General features: G+C 51.6%; 1 protein-coding gene across 2 annotated transcripts; it reads right to left on the reverse strand.

The window, feature by feature from the left end:
* Positions 1-1101: 1101 nt before the first annotated feature.
* Positions 1102-20059, reverse strand: LOC139825784 (dynein axonemal heavy chain 9-like). Of its 2 annotated transcripts, XM_071800012.1 has the most exons (12): positions 19894-20059; positions 15409-15605; positions 14597-14755; positions 12984-13114; positions 11140-11351; positions 10713-10946; positions 8037-8204; positions 6040-6156; positions 5165-5315; positions 4072-4185; positions 2176-2244; positions 1102-1228 (listed from the first exon to the last, which is right to left on the reverse strand). In XM_071800012.1, exons 1-11 carry the CDS (start codon positions 20044-20046, stop codon positions 2213-2215), a joined length of 1668 nt encoding a protein of 555 aa, XP_071656113.1. In that variant the 5' UTR covers positions 20047-20059; the 3' UTR covers positions 1102-1228; positions 2176-2212. The 2 variants fall into 2 exon arrangements, with proteins under 2 accessions (XP_071656113.1, XP_071656114.1); XM_071800013.1 differs by lacking the exon at positions 4072-4185.
* Positions 20060-20804: the final 745 nt, after the last annotated feature.

Raw genomic sequence — 20804 nt, forward strand, 5'->3', positions numbered from 1 at the left:
TGAGACATCCCCACCATGGTGTCAAGGATGTCTTACCCTCTTTCCCTCTCCTCCATGGAAGGTGAGCTCTGGAAGATTCTTTAATGTTGAAGGGTTGCAAATACATCCTCCCTTTAGGCAAAATGAGGTGCTCCTATCTGCTCTGAAGGGCATGAAGGGGCTGCTAAGCAGGCACCTGAGGACATGAGGCAGTCCTCAGTACGGAAAGCTGAGAGCAGCGCAGAAGCACTCAGAGACTGGAGCTGAGAACATGCTCAGCACGTCACAGGCTCCAAACCCTGGCACCAGGGTGAAGGGTGGAAAACATCCCCTGGGGCCATTTGCTTCCCACCTTAGCAAGGAGATTCCAAGGAGCTGGACAAATCCTTTGTCTGAGAGCCAAGCTGGAATGAGCTCTGGAACCTCAACACTTTTCTCTAACAGCAGCAAGTCCCAGGGAAAGGGGGAAGTGTTTGATGTTTTCCCAGGCCCCTGAGATTCAGCACCTCCGCAGCAAATGGCATTTCACATTTGAGAGGCCCCAGCTCTCATCAGGCCCCAGAACCTTTGAATCCACCTCTGCACTCTGCTGGCTTGGACCCTGCCTCTGCTTTGGGCAGGGGGATGGTCAGGCCTCCCTGTGCTGGAGAGGGCAGCCCTAGGGAACAGAGACCTACTGGAAGCCTCCTGCACCACAATTAAGGAAATCCAACAGCCACAACACTGAAGTAACAAAACAAACCTTTCCTGGGATTTTTATACCCTTTCAGGAAGCTCAGATTTCAGGTAAACATAACACGAACCCACGTCTGTAGGATGATGCTCCTACGCTCCCCACACCAGCGTCAAACCAACCTGCTCTGGAGATGTTGACACCATTTAACATCTGGCTACTCACAGACTTTCTGGCTTTAATTACAATCTGCGCTGCTTAAACTGTAATCCTGATATTTTACCAGGAGACAGAGCCCACAAAGGGGATGGTTAATTCATGTCACCCATAACAGATGCTCCAGGGACCTCAGCAGAACAGATCTAGTAGCGATCCCACCAGACTTGCCATGCACGGTGGGGCACAGCTTGGAGACGTGCCCTCCAGCAGACAGGAAAGCTAGTTCTTACCTGGGGATCAAAATTAACTGTGATCAGTTTGGTTTCTGGATCTCGCCGGATAAGCGGTTGAGTAAGGTTGTACTGTGATTTTTCAGAGACTGTCTGGGACCAGTCTGCATAGAGCTTCTCCTGATACCTGCCGAAAAACAAACAAACAAATTAAAACATCCACCACGTAGCTGCCAAGCCCGCACACCAAGACATAGAACCAAATAAAAGCCAAGTCCACTTCTGAGGGCTGAAGAACATCAAGGAATATTTAAAACCCACCCACACCACCTCCATAAAGATCTTGGCTTCAAAGACAAACACCTGAAAACCAGTGACAGCATCAAGTCAGGAAAACAAAGATCCCCCAAGTACCATTCTTAGCAGAGGATTCAAATTTGGGGACAAACATTCAAAAGCTCAGAGCAATCAGTTCAGTTTTAGCATCAAACATTAAGATATTAAGTGAGGTGCAACGAATCCCACTCCCACTTGTGGAATACACACATTACAGCCACGGTAAGTACACTGTGAATGGGCACAAGTGGATTGAGACTTCTGGTCAGCTCAGGTTTTCTACCACAGCATCTCCTACATCCAAAAGAATCTCGTTCCAACATTTCTGCTGGGCTGCACAGCCCCTGTCCCTCCCATGCAAACTTCTCATTTCAAGATATCACAGAAAGACTGTGGTGTGTAGCAAAGGATTCCTCCTCCTCTCTCATCACAAAATTCCTTCTGGCTTAGAAAGAGACATTCTCAGGCCCTGGGCTTGCAAATGTGCTGAAAGGTGGTTTAGAGAAGGAGAAGGAAATGGCCTCAAGTTGCACCAGGGGAGGTTCAAACTGGATATTAGGAAACATTTCTTCCCCAAAGGGCTGTCGGGCATTGGAACAGGCTGCGAGGGCAGTGCTGGAGTCATCATCCCTGGAGGGGTGGACAGACGTGGAGACGAGGTTCTCAGGGACACGGGGCAGTGCCAGGGTTGTGTTAATGGATGGACATGAGGGTCTCTTCCAACCAAAACAATTCTATGATTCTATAAGGTTTGGCTTTTTTTCATATAGTTACAGTCATGCCTGAGCCACCACTTACCTGTCGAGCAGCTGGATCATTTCTTCATACTTCTCTATCACCCTTTTTCCTTCAGCAGAGTCCAAGCAGCTGGTGGCACAACAGACAAGCTCAGCGTTACATTTAGCCCTGTGAGGCTGCAGTCTCTATTTACCCCTTCCCAAAACCACCCACCACCTTGCAGGCAGAGCCTGGCTGGGGATCTTACATTCCAACCCCACCGTATCGCCCAAAACCATTTCACTGCACAAAAGCTCTCCAAGCCCCAGTGCGCCCTTTTGCGGGTGTTTGCATGGCAACTGGCAAATGAGAACCACGTCCTGGGGGAAGAACAAGGGCCCAGAGCTGCTGGAGGAACACTGGTCTCCGTAACATACTCAATGCTCCGGTGTTTGCACAGAGCAGGGCAACCTCTGCTCACCAGCCACCACTTTCTGAGGTCAAAGAGGCACAGAAAGAAGCAGAGTGTGGCTCCCGGCAGATGAAGCTCTTGGCGGTGCCCAATTCATGCCCCTCAAACCGAAGAGCAAAGGTGTCCCAGAGTGCGGGAGGCAGAGCCCTGGCCACGCTGCCAGGGCTGTACAGCCCAGGGAACAGCAGGCCAGAGGAATTCTTATCATGCTGTCTTTTCCCCACTGTTTCATCTACAATATCCAAGTTTTCCTCAAGATGGTTGTTGATTTTGGAGGACATATTGACAAAACCTGAATTAACTTAACCAAAAGCTGGAAAAAAGGAGCGCCTGAGCAGTCACCGCTGGGCAAGTGCTGAGAAACCTGCTGGAAGTAAACAAGTCCTCTGAGCAAATCCAAGTAAATCCCAGCAAAACCACTTTTGTTTCTCCTTTTTAATCCTTTTTCCCTTTCAACAGCATCATGTCACCACCGTTGCAGAGCATGTTATTAACTACTCTAAACAGAGGACAGAAAATCAGTGTGAAATGCAGATCTGGGTCCTTCATGGTGGACAAAAATTTGCCATTTAGGTTCAAATCAGACATGATAACTTGGGCTCTGTGCTGGGAACAGCCCAAGAGTTTGTTTCATTGCACCAATGTCTTTGCTGCTGCAGAATAACTGTGCACTTAAAGACACTTAATGGCAAGATACAGTGAGAGAAGGTTACAAACATGGTACAGTGACGGTCAAGTTATTTTGGTCAAGTACATTAAAAAAGTGGATCCATTTACACAGAATCCTGACCAGCACACGTGAAGCCATTCCTGTGAGCTACCAGGTGCAGTCCCTAGAACATCCGCAGTTGTCATAAGTCCAACACTGCCTTGCTTACAGAGCTCTTAAATGTTGTCTCATGTGGTGCCAGCTGTGAGTATGAGGCCATACTTCCCTGACACCATCCGTTATAACAAGCATTTGGGTGATAAATATACCAGCATTGGTTTCTTGCCTTGATCTTGGGAGATGGCTCCTTTGTTTAACGCTGAGAAAGTTTTCTTCTGCCCAACAAAATGCTCGTCTGCTCCCCAACATGCAAACCCAGCTCCATCGACCCATCTCAGCTGAGTCCAGCCCAGCACTTCTCCGCTATTCACAGTTTGGATGATGCCAGAACCAGGACTTGCAGCTGAGGAGGTCCTGGAGAACATGCTGAGTGGGATTGCAGCAGGAAAGGTTCTGATACCTCTTTCAATTGCAACCCGGGAACTATGTCTGAAAGCTGAATAGCCCACTGTGCCTCTTAATCGCTTCAAAACAAATCCAGTTAATGAGTTTCTTAAAAAAAATAATGATCACAAGGAAGCTGAAAAGCACCAGTGCAACCACTTCACACCTCTTTGACTAAGAATTATTTCAGCTATAACCATGGGATAACGTTCACCACAGAAAGAAAATCAGATTGATTACAGAGAAGATAGCAAGGTGGTCATAAAGCAACTTAGCTGGAACAGACACGCACAGATGTGGGATGTGCCTGAAGTGATCAAACGGCACCTGGATTCGCGCTCGCAGCTCCTGCGCCCAGCGCAGCGCTCCAGCCACCGGCGGCATGTTCTTGTGCACAGGGGGGATCCTGGGGAGGGCACATTGGAACAGCGTTTGACTGAACGCTGCACTTGTAACCCCAAAGATGCAACAACAGAACCTCATTTGCAGAAAACTGCTCTGATTTCCCAGCTTCCTTCCTTAAATCCAACATCTGCCACACTGATGTAGGTCTGTGACCAAGGCAAGTGCCTCTGGATCTTGAATAAGGAGCTGAGATCGAACGAGAAGCCCAGACTATGTCCAAACCTGAGCTGATGTGAGGTGTCCCTTGCCTGGGACACATTCCCCGCCCCTCACAAACACTGACATAGGGATTTCTGACCAGGAGTTACTTCTGTCCGTCTTATCTAACAGCCACAGAACAATAACCACAAATTCACAGCAAATGATTCTCTCCATGATTCTCTCCAGTCCAGGACTTGTCTCGTTCCAGTATGATCTTTCTGAGGCAAGTAAATAGGTTATTGTTCAAAATGACACACTTGAATCCTCATAATCTGATAGAAATCCACCCATTCCCCCCTGCGCCAACAGTCACGGGGAATAATAAACTTGGAAAAGGCTGATTAAACCCTTGGTTACAAAGTCCCACTCGCATACTTTGCATTTTAAGCATTGTAAGGGAAACAAAATAAATTCATTCTGAGGAGCACATGAGTGGGTTTGCAGGTCCCATGGGGTGTTGGAGGCAGCACACAAATGTGGAGAGAAACCTCCTGTCACAGCCTCGCTGGGAGAAAAGCTCAGCATGTGTCTCCATTCCCAGTCACATATCATGCATACACATTTGAAAAAGGGTATTTTTACTCCTAACCAATTATTTGCTTTAATACTAAGAACAGAGCTTTCCCAGGCATTTCCATTGCCACTAGGAGCTACAGAGGCTGAAAACATCTGCAATTTGTAAAGTTTTGGGTTCCTTAGAAAAATAAATCATTTCCCCCCCAAATTAATCTCAGTCAAACTCCCTGTAAAACCCATTTTACTCAGCACGTTCTACCTACCGAGCTTCAGCTCTGCCTGGATGTGCCGGGAGTAGATCAGCCTGGCGTGGTCCAGGGCCCTGCTGAACATGCTGATGAGGACGGAGTATTTGCCAGCAGCATCTGCAGCGACTACCGGTCGCTCCAAAAGGCTCCCGAACATGTCCAGCAGCTGTTGGGGTGAACACGCAGGAAAAGAAGAGGGGAAAAATTTACAACCCCGACTCCTGCAGAGAGATCAGCTGGGACCTTCCTCCCCAGCCCAGATGCTTCAATACTGTCCGCACCAATGGGCACTTTGGAAAAAGGAAATTTGCTCCCTTTGTTACGGGGCCTCTCAGACTTTCTCTGGGGTTGGACCACATTCCAACTGTTGTTCTTCAAATGCTTCAAGATTTTCTATTTTTTTCAAAAAACTTACAAAGATAAACACTGTCACTTGCTAAAGTCTTTTCTACAAATGCTTATATTGATTTTTTTAAAAAAATACCATTTATTATTTCTGCAAGATAGATTAATTGATAAATAAACCAGCTTTGTTTCTAGAAAACCTGTTTCCAAAACTGAAACAGATCCATGTATTAATAATATTAACAAATTGATACTAACAATATCAATTCTCACCAGGAAATCCTAGAAAAAGCATGATTTCCCCCAACTTGCAGAGAGAGACACAAATATATCTCCTGGCATCCAAAAGCTTTGTGAGGGACCCACCAGCCTGAGCATCCCAAACCAAGAGCAGCCCAAAAGCTACAAGTCCCACTGTCCCACCAGCAAACACCAGCCCCATGTGCCTGTGGCTCCAGCACTGCCTGGTCTCCTCAGCGTGATTCTCACCGAGCCGGGTGCCCTGATTTCCCTTTTAGGGAAGAGCAAGGGAGCGATAAACAAACCTTGAAGGCGTGGTCCAAGTTGGAGGCGTCATCAAAAGCCTGGATGAAAATGGTGCCCAGCCGACGGTCCATGTCTTCTACTTTCTGCTGGAAACCAAAGGCATCCTGCTCAAAGTCCTGCACAAAGGCAAAACACAAGCTGTGAGGCTGCAAGATGGCACTAGGAAGGTACCTGTAACTCCTCGATCCAGAGATGCCCTCTCTTATTCACCGTGAACTAAGCCACTCCTCTGGCCAATCTTCAGCCATCGCAACGTGGCAAAGTCCTCACGAAGCTTGAGAACATTTCTGTGCTGTCCCATGGCTGAGATGCTGGCCCTTTCTCTGGGAGGGACCCTTTGGTCCTGAGGGCTTTCCACAGCCCACATGGCACTATCTTCAGCCTACAGGCAAGATGGACTATTTCCACACCCTCTCCCCCACCACTTGGCCTGAAGACCACACCATCATCCAGAAAACCCACGGATGCACCTGCTGAGTCCCAAATCCAACCTACTTTCAAGTCAAAACAAGCCTGTGGTTCCATGGTGAGCTGGTTGTGAGTGAGGCAGTTTCAAAACACTCGCACAGGTTGCCCAGAGAGGCTGTGGAGTCTCCACACTTGGACATAGGTAATCTTGGAGATATTTCACCTGACCAGTCACAGTCCTGCTCTAGCTGAGCCTGCTTTGAGCAGGGAAGGTGGACTGGGTGATCTCCAGAGGTCCTTTTCAAACTCAACAGTACTGGGTTTCTGTAATTTCCATCATCTTCTTGCACTGCTTTTCTTGCTTCAATTGTAATAAATCCTTTGAACTTCAAGAGTAACATCTATATTTGTTTTCCTACACGTAAAAGAGTCCAAATCAAAGACTGAACTTGACAGTCTGTGACAGTCCTTCTGTTCTAGCTTGGACAAAACCACTAAAAATGAGGTCATGTGTCTCTTTTCCAAAGGACAAAGTGCAAGGAAATAGCTTTTACTATTGCTACTGCTGAGCTCCAGCAGGTCCAGATGCCATGTTTTAGCTAAAAAAAACGGCTCCAGCAGTGGCAGAGGGTGCAAAACTAGAGCACTGAAAGAACAAACATGACTCAGAGTCACACAAATGGCCATGGGGTCACCAAACCCAAGCCACCTCCTGCAGAGCCACTGTCACCTCTCCTCTGTGCCTGCCCTGCTGAAGGAGGGGTGCTATGGAGCAAGCAGCTTTCCAGCAAGAAACACTGGGGACGTGCCACCCCCTGCAGAGATGTACTGGGAGCTGCAGGAAGCAAAGCACGAGCCACCCATCCCCACACCAGGCAGGTCCCAGAGGGCTGGGAATATTCCTTTAATTAAACCACTACTGATAATAAAATAGAGCATCCTTGAATTCTGAGAGCCCCAGATGCCATGTGTTCATCTAGGCAGGAGCGAACACATCCCAGAGATGATCTGAGTTGGCCCTCATCAGGCAAACTACCTTGTTTTTCCAAAACTAAGACAGAGTCTTATATTAATTTTTGCTGCAAAAGATGCTTACTTTTTTACATGTATAGCTGCCTGGACCCTATTTAAATTGACTTTTTTATGAACTGTAACTAGGGCTAATTTTTTGAATAGGGTTCATATTTCAAGCATCCTGAAAAACCATGCTATAGCTTGTTTTTGGGGTAGGTCTTATTTTTGGGGAAACATGGTAAATACCAAGAGCAGGAAAGCAAAGAGATGTGGGTGTTGGTATAGCTCTTATACCTCAGCAAGCACCATGTACAGCAAAAGCTTGTGCATAACTCATGGAAATCCCAGTTTCCCAGCTGCACTGATCTAAGGTGCTGATCTAGCAAGATATGTTAGATATAGACGTGCAAGAAGTCCCAAATCTCTGCAGGAAAGGCCAGCGGCTCCCTGTTCCCTCCAGTACCAGATCAGATCATAATGAAAGGAGGAAAGAGCTGGGAAGAAGATAGCAGGAAACTGCTGCTTTGGAAACATGCACATGTTCCTGATGTTCCCGCAAACTGGTCCCACCTACCGTGTTGGTCAGGTCAAGACAGTCATAGGTTCGCTCTGAAAACACCTTGTATGCCTCCTGGAATTCCTCATACATGTCCAGGACCTGCTGGCCCAGGGTCTTCCCTTTAATCCCACTGAATTCAATTTTCTCCAGCTTCATCAAGTCCAAGGAAGTTGCCAGGAGATCCTTCAAAGTCAACGGAGGGAGACACAGGTCATGATGTTGACAAAAGAAGATGACAACAGTTGTCACGACAGAGTTGCACTTGCTGAGGGACCTTCCCAAGCACAGCGCTGGTGCTCAGGCTGGGTGGCAGGGATGGGAAGGGGGGAGCCTGATCTGCCTGTCCTGAGCATCAGTGGCTGCTCATAACACGTCCCTGCCCAGTGAGACCTGCTGCAGCCACTAGAAATACCATGACAACTGTAAAATCGCTTTTAAGTGTATTTAAAGGACAGATCCAAAGCAGGATATGAGACTCTTATATGTCATCCAGCATAGCTAAGAATCCCAATTTTATAGGTATTAACCAAGGACAGATTTCTAATATTTACAGGTACCCAAACTGTCCAAAGCTCCTGCGCAGTCAAACCTCCACGTGTCCAAGTGGGTGTTGCAGCACCTGCCCCGCTGGCCCTCTCTGCTGAGGTGGCACACGGGTCCTTCCCTTCCCTTCCCATCCTCTGCAGCCTGGCAGTGTCACCTCTTGGGAAAATGTCCCGCTCCCCCAGTGGTGGTGGCAGCACTGGGCAGCTCTGCTGCCATCCCACCTCATCTGTCTCCCTAGGTAGGGCCAAGCAAGGGCTGGTTGAACATCCATTGTCTCAGAGGACCAGGAGAAATGTGCACAGGAATGTACTGGTGGCCACTCTCTGCCTGCACTTGTCCTGGGGCCACCCGAGCAGGGCAGCAGGTTTTACCACAGACACGTAATATGAAACAGTGCAACGAACCAAAGGAAAGGGATCCTTCCCTCTTCACGTGCTCATGGGCTACCCATGCACCAGTGTAACTGCAGCTTTTATGAAAATTCGAAAACAAATGCACAGATGCATTCATATTCACTTCGACACACCAGCACATCCGCTTGAACAAATACCTAGTAAGGCAAAAAAATAATGTGGAAATACCAGTTGTCCCTTGCTTTGTCTTGCAAGGTTGCTTGAAATGAAGTGATGAGGGGAAATTGAGACGGAGAGAGATGCAGCAGTTTTCCTCATTAACAGGCTGGTGTGCACTATGCTTTTAATTATTGTTTTACAGCTCACTCCGCAGGCTCTCCCTCTGACTCCAGATACTGCAGCTTCTACTGTCCCTGGAGTGTGGGACAGCCACGGAAGGAGGAAACAGACACTGGTCAAAACGCACAGTGCCCCAGCTCAAAACCTCCCCACTGGCTTTTGTCTGCAGCCCATATCCACAGTGTGCCCATGGCATCCATGGAATCCCAGCAGTCAGTGCCCCAGAGCCTTTACAGGGTCCCAGTAAACCTGTCACCAACACTGTCCTCATGATAACCTGCAGTTATTCCTGTGTCTATTTATATTCCTCTCTACACTGACCAGCATAATTTGGTTTATTTCACATCAAACCCTACTGGAAACCATCATTATGAATACTTTTAAAATAGGCACCAGTCATGACAGTTTTCAACATAGTTAATTAAGGAACACATAAAAGTATATGGCACATTTAAAGCAGTAAAACTGCCAACACCAGCAACCTGTACACTGGCCATCCAACCCTACACACTGAGAACGCAGCAACAATCAACAAAGAAATTCATTTGGGATGTGTGTGGAGAGCAGATGAATGTGTGTGGTTAGCCACGTGAGAGATAACAGGTACATGCAAGGTCTGTACAAGAGGTACATACAGTATCTGTATAAGAGGTATATACAGTGTCTGTATAACAGGTACATATGGTGTCTGTATGTCTGTGGTCTCCAGACACAGCCATGTGGTAAGGAGAGCATAGGGAGCTCCCACATTCACACTCAGACCTGCTCTCTGCAGAACATCTCCTGTGGCTCAAGGAGCCCTTGGCCACACTGGGAGCTCAGGGATGACAGCCCAATGTCCCTGCCTCAGGTGACAGATCTGGCAAACAGGGACACCCCTGAGCCACAGCACCCCAGTTTGATGGACTATGAGGATGCGAAGGGACAACCTGGTGAGGAACGTGTCCCTGCTCCTCCCCAGGCCCACGTGGCACAGCCAAGGGGATCCTGCCATCTGGCCTCTCCAAGACAGGCAGGACCCAGCTCTAGGGTGTCATAGAATCATAGAACCATTTCAGTTGGAAGAGACCCTTAAGATCACTGAGTCCAACCATAACCTAAATCTGTCTCTGATGGCACCAGGAGACCTGGGAGATTACATTGCTTTATTTACAGCTGTGCAAACCACACCTCCAGTAATCCTCCTTTTCTTGCCCCAATAGGAGCAAGGAGTCCAACGGGACTCCTGAGAGCAAAAAACACACCTATCAACCTGACCAGCTTACATATGCACTGAGCAGGACATAGTAAAACACAGTCTTAGACTCGCTGTAACAGGAGACCTAACAGCAAAAGAGTGGCCCCATTCCCTGGTATCAGGTGAAGCTATAGAAAGGAAAGATGCCAGCAAGTGATCTCCTGGCTACAGAGTTCTCCTGACGGTTTGCAATGTTTTTCAAGACCAGAGTCTCACCTCCACCATCTCCAGTCTCTTCAGGAAGGTGTCCAGCCTCGCAAACACCATCGTGGAGCTGAAGTCCCACTCCCTCACTTCTTGGCCTGGTTCATAATACATGTGCAGTTTTTCCCTTCTCTCCTCAAATGCCTCTTTGAACATGTTCAGGATACCGAGCACCATTCGCACCTTGCCCAGGCTCTCCTCCATGTCCCCTTTCAGAAGGTCTTCTGGAGACAGGTACACCAGGGCCTGGAAGAGCAAAATCACACCTGAGAGGTCACTTCTGCCATCATGGAAAACAAGGACTTCTTGTGTTGAACACATTTGAACCTGTTTATTAAGTTAAATGTTGCCTAAAGAATCACTTTTCCAGGGAAGGACAATAGGAAGAAGGGGAGAGGGGACACAGGGGACTGCAAACACAGGCATCACAGCCACAGACCTGCTCAATGAGAAGGTTGCAGATCTCCTGGAGCAGCACCACTATCCGCACGGGCATGTTGTAGTGCTTGGAGGTGACCCAGATCAAACACACCACGTGGAGCAGGGGGAGCAGGAAAGGCTTCACCTCGCTGAACTCAACCCTCTCTACGTCTTCCAAGCGGCGCTTGAGGGGTGTCAGGTGCAGGTGAACGTCCTGAGCTTCAGTCAAAGCTGTGTTGAGAGACGTGAGAAGCGGTAAGAACCACCCAGCTGCGGTGTGCTGGGTTCCCAGCTAGGTGCTGGCCTCACCACATGGAAAAGTGCCTGGGAAAAGAAACTGTCCTGACAAGCACTGAGCACCCTCAGCCACCTGTGTGCTGCAGGTCACTCACTCGTGAACATCACTCACCTGCGGCAGTAACCAGAACAGAAATAAGCTGATGTGATGGCAGGGGACAGGGAGCTGGGACAGGGCTTCGTGGAGAGCCTGAGTCCACAACTGCTAAAAAGTCACACGGAATTTGCCCAACAGCACCAAAAATACAGTGCTGCCATGGCTGTGAGCCATGGCCTTGCTGTACAGCACGACAGGCTGTACAGCCTTGGCCTGAGCCCTTTTTAGCTCAGTTTTGGCTCAAGCAACTCCTTGTCCAGTGGGCAGATGACGACGGCCCCACTAGTCCTGACTGTAATAGAAAACCTGTCAACAGTAAAGCAACTGATGTCTGACTCGTCGAAAGCTTTAGCTTAGCTCTGTACAGCTGTGTGGTTTTACCCTGAAGAATTACCCCAGAGCGCAAGCATTAATAAAACCAGATCGTTGTGCAATTAAACCTGTGGACCAACAAGAAGTGACAGAAGTGCTTGAATGCATGCAAAAATAACCCCTAAGGCCCAAGACCAAGGAAGAAGAGACTCCCACTATCAGCATCACCCTCCCAGCAAATCCACCAACAGCAGCCACACCAGTACAATGCCAGGGAAAGGGGCAGAGACTTAAAAGCAGGTGCACACAAATCCGAACTGCGCTGTAATGGAAATTAACAATTATAGTCCAAATTATCCAATTAGGGTTAGTATCGCTGTAGCCGGATTAAAACCAAATATTTGTTGTATTTTGATTAAACCCTTAAAGTATTAATTAGTTTAACAATGAACCCTTGGCTCCTTATATAAGGGGTGTTTCTCCAGCCCATTTAAACTGCACAATGCAGAGTGTGACACAGATCCTTAAGAGATTCAATGTTTGCACGTGAAGTGGTGAAGAACAGTGTTTTCTGCCAGCACGTGCACAGCTAACACAGTCTAGATGGTTTCATTGTGCCAGAGAGCAGCTGGGTTGGACATGGATGTCCAGCTGTGTTGGTCTGCAGGGACAGACCAGCAGGACTACACTGTTTTTCACTACAGACAGGGATTTGCAATATTTCCTTGGGCTGCGCTCAACTCCCCTAAGCAAAGCAAAGCAAGGAAATTCGGGCTGCAGTGGCCAAAGCCTGAGAAGCAGCGCTCTAACAAAGCAGTCTTAGGTACAAGATCTGTCCTCTTAGTCTGAACTCCCATTCCTGCATAATAACACCAGAGGAGCTGGTGGAAGTTGAGGTGAGTCCTGTTAGAGTAATGCAAACACTTTATTACAGCAGAATAAATTCCCAAACCCATTCACCCTGAACTTTGGCAAGAGTCTGGCTCAACAGACCAGCGATGGAGCTTGTCCCAGCCTGGAAACAAAAGCCTAGACTCAAGCACAAGCAGCCCAGTCTCAATTCACAAACTAGAAAGATTTGGCTTGAAATCAGTCACACCAGGCCACGAAGAAAGGCCAGAAGCCAGCACTGTGGTAAAGTTGCCCCAGCATCTCACCTGCCTCAACATCCATTAGCATGGTTTTGAAGGCTGGGATGTAGCTGCTCTCAACTCTCTCCAGCAGCTCCATCATGTTCCTGACCTTCCTCGTTGTCAGCTGGTTGTAAATGCATTCCAGGTCATCACACCTACAGCAACCGAGACACAGAATCACAGAATCAGTTGGTTGGAAGAGACCCTCAAGATCATCGAGTCCAACCATAACCTAACCCCTGGCACTGCCCCATGTCCCTGAGAATGTCATCTCTGTGACTGTTCAACCCCTCCAGGAATGGTGACTCCACCACTGCCCTGGGCAGCCTGTTCCAATGCTTCACAACCCCTTCTGGGAAGAAATGTTTCCTAATATCCAACCTCAGCCTCCCCTGGCGCAACTTGAGGCCGTTTCCTCTGCTCCTGGCGCTTGTTCCTGGGGAGCAGAGCCCGACCCCCCCTGGCTCCAAGCTCCTTTCAGGCAGTTCAGAGATCAGAAGGTCTCCCCTCAGCTCCTGTTCTCCAGCTGAACCCCCCAGGTCCCTCAGCCACTCCCATCACACTTGTGCTCCAGCCCCTCACCAGCTCTATTCCCTTCTCTCAACTCACTCCACTACCTCAAGGTCTTTCTTGGCCTGAGGGGCCCAAAACTGATTTGAGGTTTGGCTTCCCCAGCGCTGAGTACAGTGGGACAGTCATTGCCCTGGGCCTGCTGGCCACACTGTTCTTGATGCACACCAGGATGCTGGTGGCCATGTTACCCACCTACACTGGGCCATCAGCTGTCCCCCAACATCATCTGTTTCCCCTGGGCCTGATTCAGGGCTTCCTCCAGCTACACATGGACTGTGGAAATGGGAGAAAGCTGCATGAGGCACAGACAAACCCTACAGGACAGAAAGTGCTGAGTTCAGCATGACAGCAGCTCTGCTACTGACAGAACATCGCTGAAAAAAAGCCATCGTGTTTCTGCAGGCATTAGCAACAGCTCTCCAGCCAGCAGGGCTTTGCCCCGAGTCAGCCTGAACCAGTACAGCACAAAGGTTTTCAAAGGGCAGGAGGAAATACCACTCCCAGGCTCCTGAGCATCTAAAGCCCCTCTGGCCCTGACAGATGAACAGCGGCCAGCTGAGATGCACCATTTCCAGACAGCCCCCAGCAGGTGTCCATCAGCAATTACTCCTGTGGATGGCTCCTAGTGAACAGCGACGAAAGAGTGCCCAGAGCGGGTGTGGAGTCTCCTTCTCTGAGACATTCGAACCCGCCTGGACCCACCTGTGTGATCTGCTCTGTGACCCTGCGTGAGCAGGGCTTGGACTGGGGGATCTGCAGAGGGCCCTTCAGCCCAACCAGCCTGGGATTCTGTAAAGGGCATTTCTGAAAAAAGTCCCTTGAGGTGTAGCCCCTGTGGTGGGGCTAAGTTAAAACACAGCCAGCTGCCCAGTGACCTCCCAGGCACTTTGCAGATCATGATGATTTTCTGTGCGGGAGCAATTTTCCTTAGTTGAAGCCTACATGAACCCCAAGTGGCCTGTTCTTCTCAACTCATGGAATTAGCAGCTCCACCACCAGCACTCTCCCTCTACACAAAACCAGCACCACAGGGCACCATGCACTGGCCAGGCTGCTCTGGGTACCTGTTCTTCCAGAACTCCAGCTCCACCTTCGGGTTCGGATTGCTGCCTTGCAGGAGAGGCTCTGAAGACTCTTTCTTCAGTGCCTCCTGGATCTGGTGGCTCCAGTCTATGATGGCCGACTCCATGGCATACACCAGAGATTTATCTATCCGTTCCATGCTGTAGTAAACAGAGTACGTGATTAACTTTGTTGATGTGCATTGCTCAGTTGGATCTACTTCCAATGGCCGTGTGGGCAGCTGGATTATACAGGGTTTCACATTTCAAAACCACAAAACAATCAAACCCCATAAGATTTTGTCACTGGTTTAATATAGGAATTACACTCTGGAGAAAATGGCTGAATGTCTGCAGCAGTGTGGGCAACAACACTGTTCATAAAGTGAATGGTGGAAATGAAGAGCCAGTCGCCACCTCTCTGCACAGCCAGTCATTGTCACATCAGATCCATTCAGGTTCAGGATCTGACCTGGAGACTCACACATCCAGCGAGATTCTCTCTCCCCATACCATTCTCCCTCAAAATATTCTACATCCCTGCAGTCATTAACTCACTTAATTCAGCAAGAAACACCACCAAGTGGGCTGGGAAGCTGAGGACAGGTCACCCCACTGCCTTGGAAGCAGTAACTTCTCACAAAATCCCACCCGCACCACGTCCTGTCTGAGGAGTGATTCATTCCACTGCACCCACACATCTCCTGGGGTTCCACAGGGGCACGCACGCAGCCCAGACACGATGACAACTTGATGTACAAACGCATCTGCTTCTCTGGACCTTCCAGAACCTGTTATTTTGGGGTGGTACTCACGATTTCTCATTTTCCAGATCAATGTCCTCAATTCCCTCTGAGCCAGCTGGGAGAGGCAGCAAGGTCTTGCCGTCTACTTGGCCAACAACTGTGAAAATGGTACTTTTGAGGTTGTGGACATGACGCACGATGTCTTGTGACACCACTTGTGGCCAGCCCTGATGGTTCTTCTTGTTCGTTAGGATGGGCACGATCACCTACAGCGGGAGTCACGGAAGACCAATGGAGAAAAAAGTGCAGCAGGAGACGGACAGGCCACCAGGCTCTGAGGTCTGTGCTTGGCCAAGCCTGGAGACCCATATTCATTGCTGTCTCAAGCAGTTCCCATGTGAAATAGAGGCAGCTGATGATGAATGGGCATCTCTACAGGCCCACTTTATACAGCAGAACACCCTTTTCCCCAAATCCAAGCAGCCAAGGAGGGTGGAAGCCAGTAGGCAAAGTGAGCAGCCCCATCCCCAGGCTCTCCCAGCCTTTCAAGCCCGCAACTGGAGATGGCCCCATGGGCTGCTGTCCCTTGCCCTCACAACTGTCCCCGGCGCTTGGTCCCCATGTCCCTGCCCATGGGCACAGCCGTCAGGCTGCCCTTTGAGCCTGCCAGGGCTGGGCTGAGCTCAGTGTGCTGCAAGGGAAGGTCTGCTGGTACCCCCTGGGATACACTGGTGGTGAGGGTCCCCCAGGTCCCAGCTGCAGCCCAGCAAACAGGAGCTTTGCCTTTATCAGCACTTTTACTGACCCGGCAGCATGGGGTTGTGGGGCTGGTCGGGGTTTGCCCAGATTTGAGCTGCTTTTGGCTTGTTTGAGCTGTGACAGCAACACCGTGTCTGTCACCTATCCTGGCTGGCTCTGCACTGGGACCAGCCTGTGGCAACAGGCTAACAAAGCCAGGTTGTCCCTAGTGACAAACAACAGCCCTTTGTGTTACTGGACTCAGGGTGGGGGTAGGGGAGGGGGGGGAGGTGACTAAAGGCATAAAAATAGCTGCAAATGGACATAAAATTGAAACGGAATAAAGCAGCTCAGCACCTCCATGGTGCTGTCCCAGGATGCTGAAGACTCTTTGGAACTGTGGCTGGCTCTGTAGACCCGAAGAAGACCCGACCAGCCACCTTCGTGCCCAGGGAGCCGTGGGAAGGGGGAGCACAACCCCAGGGAACACACGGGCAGGTGCTGACGAGTTCACCTTCAGCAGTTTTAGCTGCATTATTAGCAAGATGTGTCTCTATTACTTAAAGCATGTGGACTGCTAATGCCAGTGATGTTGTAACCAGGCAAATGATAGCCGTTCATTTTCTTTCTGACTGTTAAAATGATAACTGGACTCAGGATGAAGCCCCAGCCCACAGAGCAGGTGTGTTCCCTTCGGCACCGCAGGAGTGAAGCAACAAGTGGACAAGGTCACCAGCTGTGACCCCTCACTGAATAAAGACAAAGTGTGGGCAGAGGAACACACGACCCCAACCCCAGGAAATTCAAGACCTTTTTCACCTTCACGCAGACCCACCCCATCTGCCTGACCCAGCACCACCGCTGCTTTTGCCTTCAAGTGAAGCTTGAGAGGAAAATAGGATGAAAACCAGGCACAATCTGCTCCCTGCAGAAATACTGCATGTCTGCACAGGGGAGAGCAAAGCCTGCAAACACGCAGCTGGGACGCACAATCCCGGCTCCCAAAGGCATTCAGAAAACAGGATTTAACAGGATCTGCCAAAGTGTTCCTACCCCACCATCTACCCATAGCAGACGGTGCTTGCAATGCTATTGGCCAGCCGTGATGCAAAACCACTGTTTGTGCAGACTTCGCAAGACCACGGGGCTCATCAAAACAAAAGCTCCCCGTATAAATAATGTGTTTTCTCACAAAACCAGGATAACCAGTCTGGCAGCCTGCTCTTGGGAATCCAATCTATCAGTCACCATCTTAATATACCAAACATCATGATCAGAGCTTCTCAAATCCAGCAGCTCCTCTGCTTTCCCATTACAGCCTCATTCCTGAGACTTCTCCAGGTGAGGAGCCATCAGGAATAAACCGAAACAACATTGTCTAGTTCAGGCTAATAACACAGCAAAGCAAAAGCACTCGAACCTCTTGACGATCTCTTTAAGAAAACATCAGCCCACCTGAGATAACCCGACACTGAGCTACAGGAGGCTCCTGAACATCACAAAACACTTTTTCACTAGGAGAGTAATCGAGCACTGGCCCAGGTTGCTCAAAGAGGTTGTGAAGTCTCCATCCTTAGAGATAATGAAGAGCTACCTGGACATGGCCCTGGGCAACTGGCTCTGGATGGCCCTGCTTGAGCAGGGGTTTGGAGTAGGTGACCTGCAGATGTCCCCTCCAGCACCTGTGGGTACATCAGTCCCACAAGGACCCCACTGATAGACAGAGCTGATGTGGATCAGCATTCAGGTGGTTTATATGAGTTCTAAAGCCGTCCATGGTACTGCAAAGGGCAGAGTTAAGGGTACAAGTGCATCAGCAGAGAAGGGAGGGAGGCCAAGGAGCCTGTCTGTAGGAGGGGACACCTTCCCCGCTGCCATGTGCGAGGGGCACCCGGTACTCATGGGTGCCAGGGCTCCCTCTGCACCTCCGGGGCTGCCCAGGCCTCACAGGATCCCAGCCTGGTTAGGTTGAAGGGATCTCTGCAGATCCCCCAGTCCAAGCCCTGCTCACGCAGGGTCACAGAGCAGATCACACAGGTGGGTCCAGGCCGGTTTCAATGTCTCAGAGAAGGAGACTCCACACCCGCCCTGGGCAGCCTGGGCCAGGCTCTGCCATCTCCCAGCAAACAAATTTCTCCTCATGTTGAGCCTGCCCCCGTGGCCCCTCATCCTCACCTCCTCCACGAGGGCGGCAAAGTGCCGCAGGGCATCGGCGGGCAGGTCCCCGCAGAGCAGCTCCCCGGGGCCGGCGCCGGGGGCCCGCAGGAAGAACAGCCCCTTGCGGCGGGCGGCGGGGGGCGGCGGGGGCGGCCCCAGCTCCAGCTCCCCGGCCGGGCCCCGCCAGAGCAGCAGCGCCGGCCCCGCCGGCCCCGCCAGGAAGCTCCGCAGCAGCGGCCCCGCCGCCTCCCCGCCTGCCCAGCGCTCCCAGCGCTCCGCCGGCACCCCCAGCCCCCGCGCCGCGCACCGGCACAGCCGCTCGGCGCCGGGCACCGGCTCCACCGCCTGCTCCATCCGGCCGGCACCGGCGGGTGTTTGCGGGGAAGAGCCGCGTTGCCCGGGGGAAGGGACACTGCGAGGAGCCGGGGGCGGGCCGGGGCGGGACCCAGCTCGCCTGGGAGACGCAGCTGCCCCGGGCAACCACGGGTATCAACACAAGCTGGGGATGGAGGGCCTGAGAGCAGCCCTGCGAAGGACTTGGGGGTGCTGGGGGATGCTCCCTCTGGGGGGGGTCTGGATACCACTGGATCCACCTGGGCACCCCCAAAGTGGCTTTTTAGCACTTCTTTTTCTCCTGAAAAAGCAAACACAGTGGGGCTTTCTCCCATCCTGCCCCATGGAACCCCACTCAGACCACACCAGTGCTTGGTTGCCCATCACCATTTATTGCAGCTGCTGCCTGCTCAGCGCCCAGGGCAGTGGGACCGGGCCCGAGACCCCCATCCTGCCCGGCTGTCAGGGAGTGATTCACTGCGGGGGGTGGAAACTGGGGATCCCGTACCCCTATATATATGCTAAACCAAATTATTCGGTTGCAAGCAGTGGTTGAAATAATAAGCAACCAGACGGCTGAGGCACCGAATCTCATAGCGAGACAATTGTCTCAGACCAGAGCTGCAGTGTACCAAAATCAGGGAGCGTGAGATTGTCTTTTAGCTGAAGAGAGGGGGGCGTCTGTGGGAAACTGAATACTTCGGAGTGTTGTTTGGAAAGAGATAACGATGGGGAAGCCATAATGAAAATAGCAGAGGAGATAAAACGCGTTGCACATGTACCAGTACAGAAGTGGAATTCTATACTTACTAGCCATTGGTGGGGTAACTTATTTGGGGGAGCCTGGTGGAAGAAAATAGGCTTCATGATAGTATGTGCATTTCTGGGTTTACTGTTTGTGCCACGTACGACCCCGCGCTTTGTTCAGTTAATACATTCAGTAGTCCAAGTCCTCCCCACCCCCCGCCAGCGAGTTCGCCTCCCCCCCGGGAAGCCGGGGCGTCCCTGCCGGCTCCGTGCCCGGGGTGGACGGGGGTGGACGGCGGGGGGGGGTGGACGGGGGGGTGGACGGGGGGCACGCGGGCGTCCCGCGGTTTCTCAGCCCCGCTGTCGGAGGCCTAACCCCCTCACCTGCCCGTGCTGCCGCCTCCCGCGCTTCTTCCTCGGTGGCTCGCTCGCTCGGTCCCTCGGCCCGCTGCCCGCCCCGGCCGCGGGCTGAAGAAGAAACCGACCCCGCCAGCGGCTTTGCCTCCCCCCGGGGAGGCATAGAGACACCGCGTCCCCGTCCCCGTCTCCCCGTCCCGGCCCGCCTGCCTCCCTGCCTACCCGCGCGCGGGGTTCCTCGGCCGATCGGCAAGACGCTCCCGCGCTGGCCTCCCCGCGACCGCCCGCCCGACGGGCTTGACTCCGAGCGACTGACCGTTGGGCACCTGGCGGGGGGCAGGGGGCCGGCTGCCGGGCGGCGGGGAGAGCGCGCATGCGCGGCGCGCGCAGTTGCCGACCCCCTCCGGCCCTTCCCGCGGGTGGGCCGGAGGGGGCGGGGGGCAAGGCGAGGGCGGGAGAGACCGCGCTTTGGGGTGCGGGCGGGGAGGGGGGGTGTTTGTGCTCGCCGTGCAGTCTGAGCCGGAACACGAAGTGAAATTATACGGCGGCGGCAGATGCGGGTGGGGGGCACGACGACACCACCACGACCCCGCCGCCCCTGCCGAAATAAACCCCCACCAAAAAAAAAAAAAAACACCGCCACGAAACCCGCATCCCTACGCCACGCGCGAGCCCCGAAACTCCAGACACGGACTCGCCGAGCGTGTGCACGGATCGCGAGGGTCGAAAAGCTCGACTCGTAGAGTCGCGTACACTGTCCCGCAGCGGTCCGGTCCGGTTCGGTTCGGTTCGGTTCAGTTCAGGCCTTTCCCGCCAGTCCGGTGCAGTCCGGTTCAGTTCAGTCCTTGCCTGCTGGTCCGGTGCGGTCCGGTCCGGTTCAGTCCTTGCCCGCCGGTCCCGCTTACTTAGAGTAAGCCTAAAATGCACAGATCTCTCCATAAGGATGGGTTTTATACTCTACTTCCACAATCTGCTGGCAGTACAAAAGAATAAGCGGCAGATCTACTTAGGCTGAGTCACGGTGCTTTGCTCCTAAGACCATGCATACCATGGGAATATTTCAGCTGCATGTCCCACCCCAACCCCAGAGAGCAAGAGCTCCAGGAACAGGTGGAGAAACAGGGAAGGACACT

The sequence above is a fragment of the Patagioenas fasciata genome, chromosome 28 (assembly GCF_037038585.1).
Source record: "Patagioenas fasciata isolate bPatFas1 chromosome 28, bPatFas1.hap1, whole genome shotgun sequence".
NCBI lineage: Eukaryota > Metazoa > Chordata > Aves > Columbiformes > Columbidae > Patagioenas > Patagioenas fasciata.

Coding starts and splice junctions, on each gene's coding strand:
- LOC139825784 (XM_071800012.1), bottom strand. CDS start 20,046: ATGCGCGCTCTCCCCGCCGCCCGGCAGCCGGCCCCCTGCCCCCCGCCA. Junction 8,205..10,712: donor AGAGACTGGAGATGGTGGAG/GTGAGACTCTGG, acceptor TTGACTTTGAAG/GATCTCCTGGCAACTTCCTT. Junction 6,157..8,036: donor GTCTTGACCTGACCAACACG/GTAGGTGGGACC, acceptor GCCTTTGTGCAG/GACTTTGAGCAGGATGCCTT.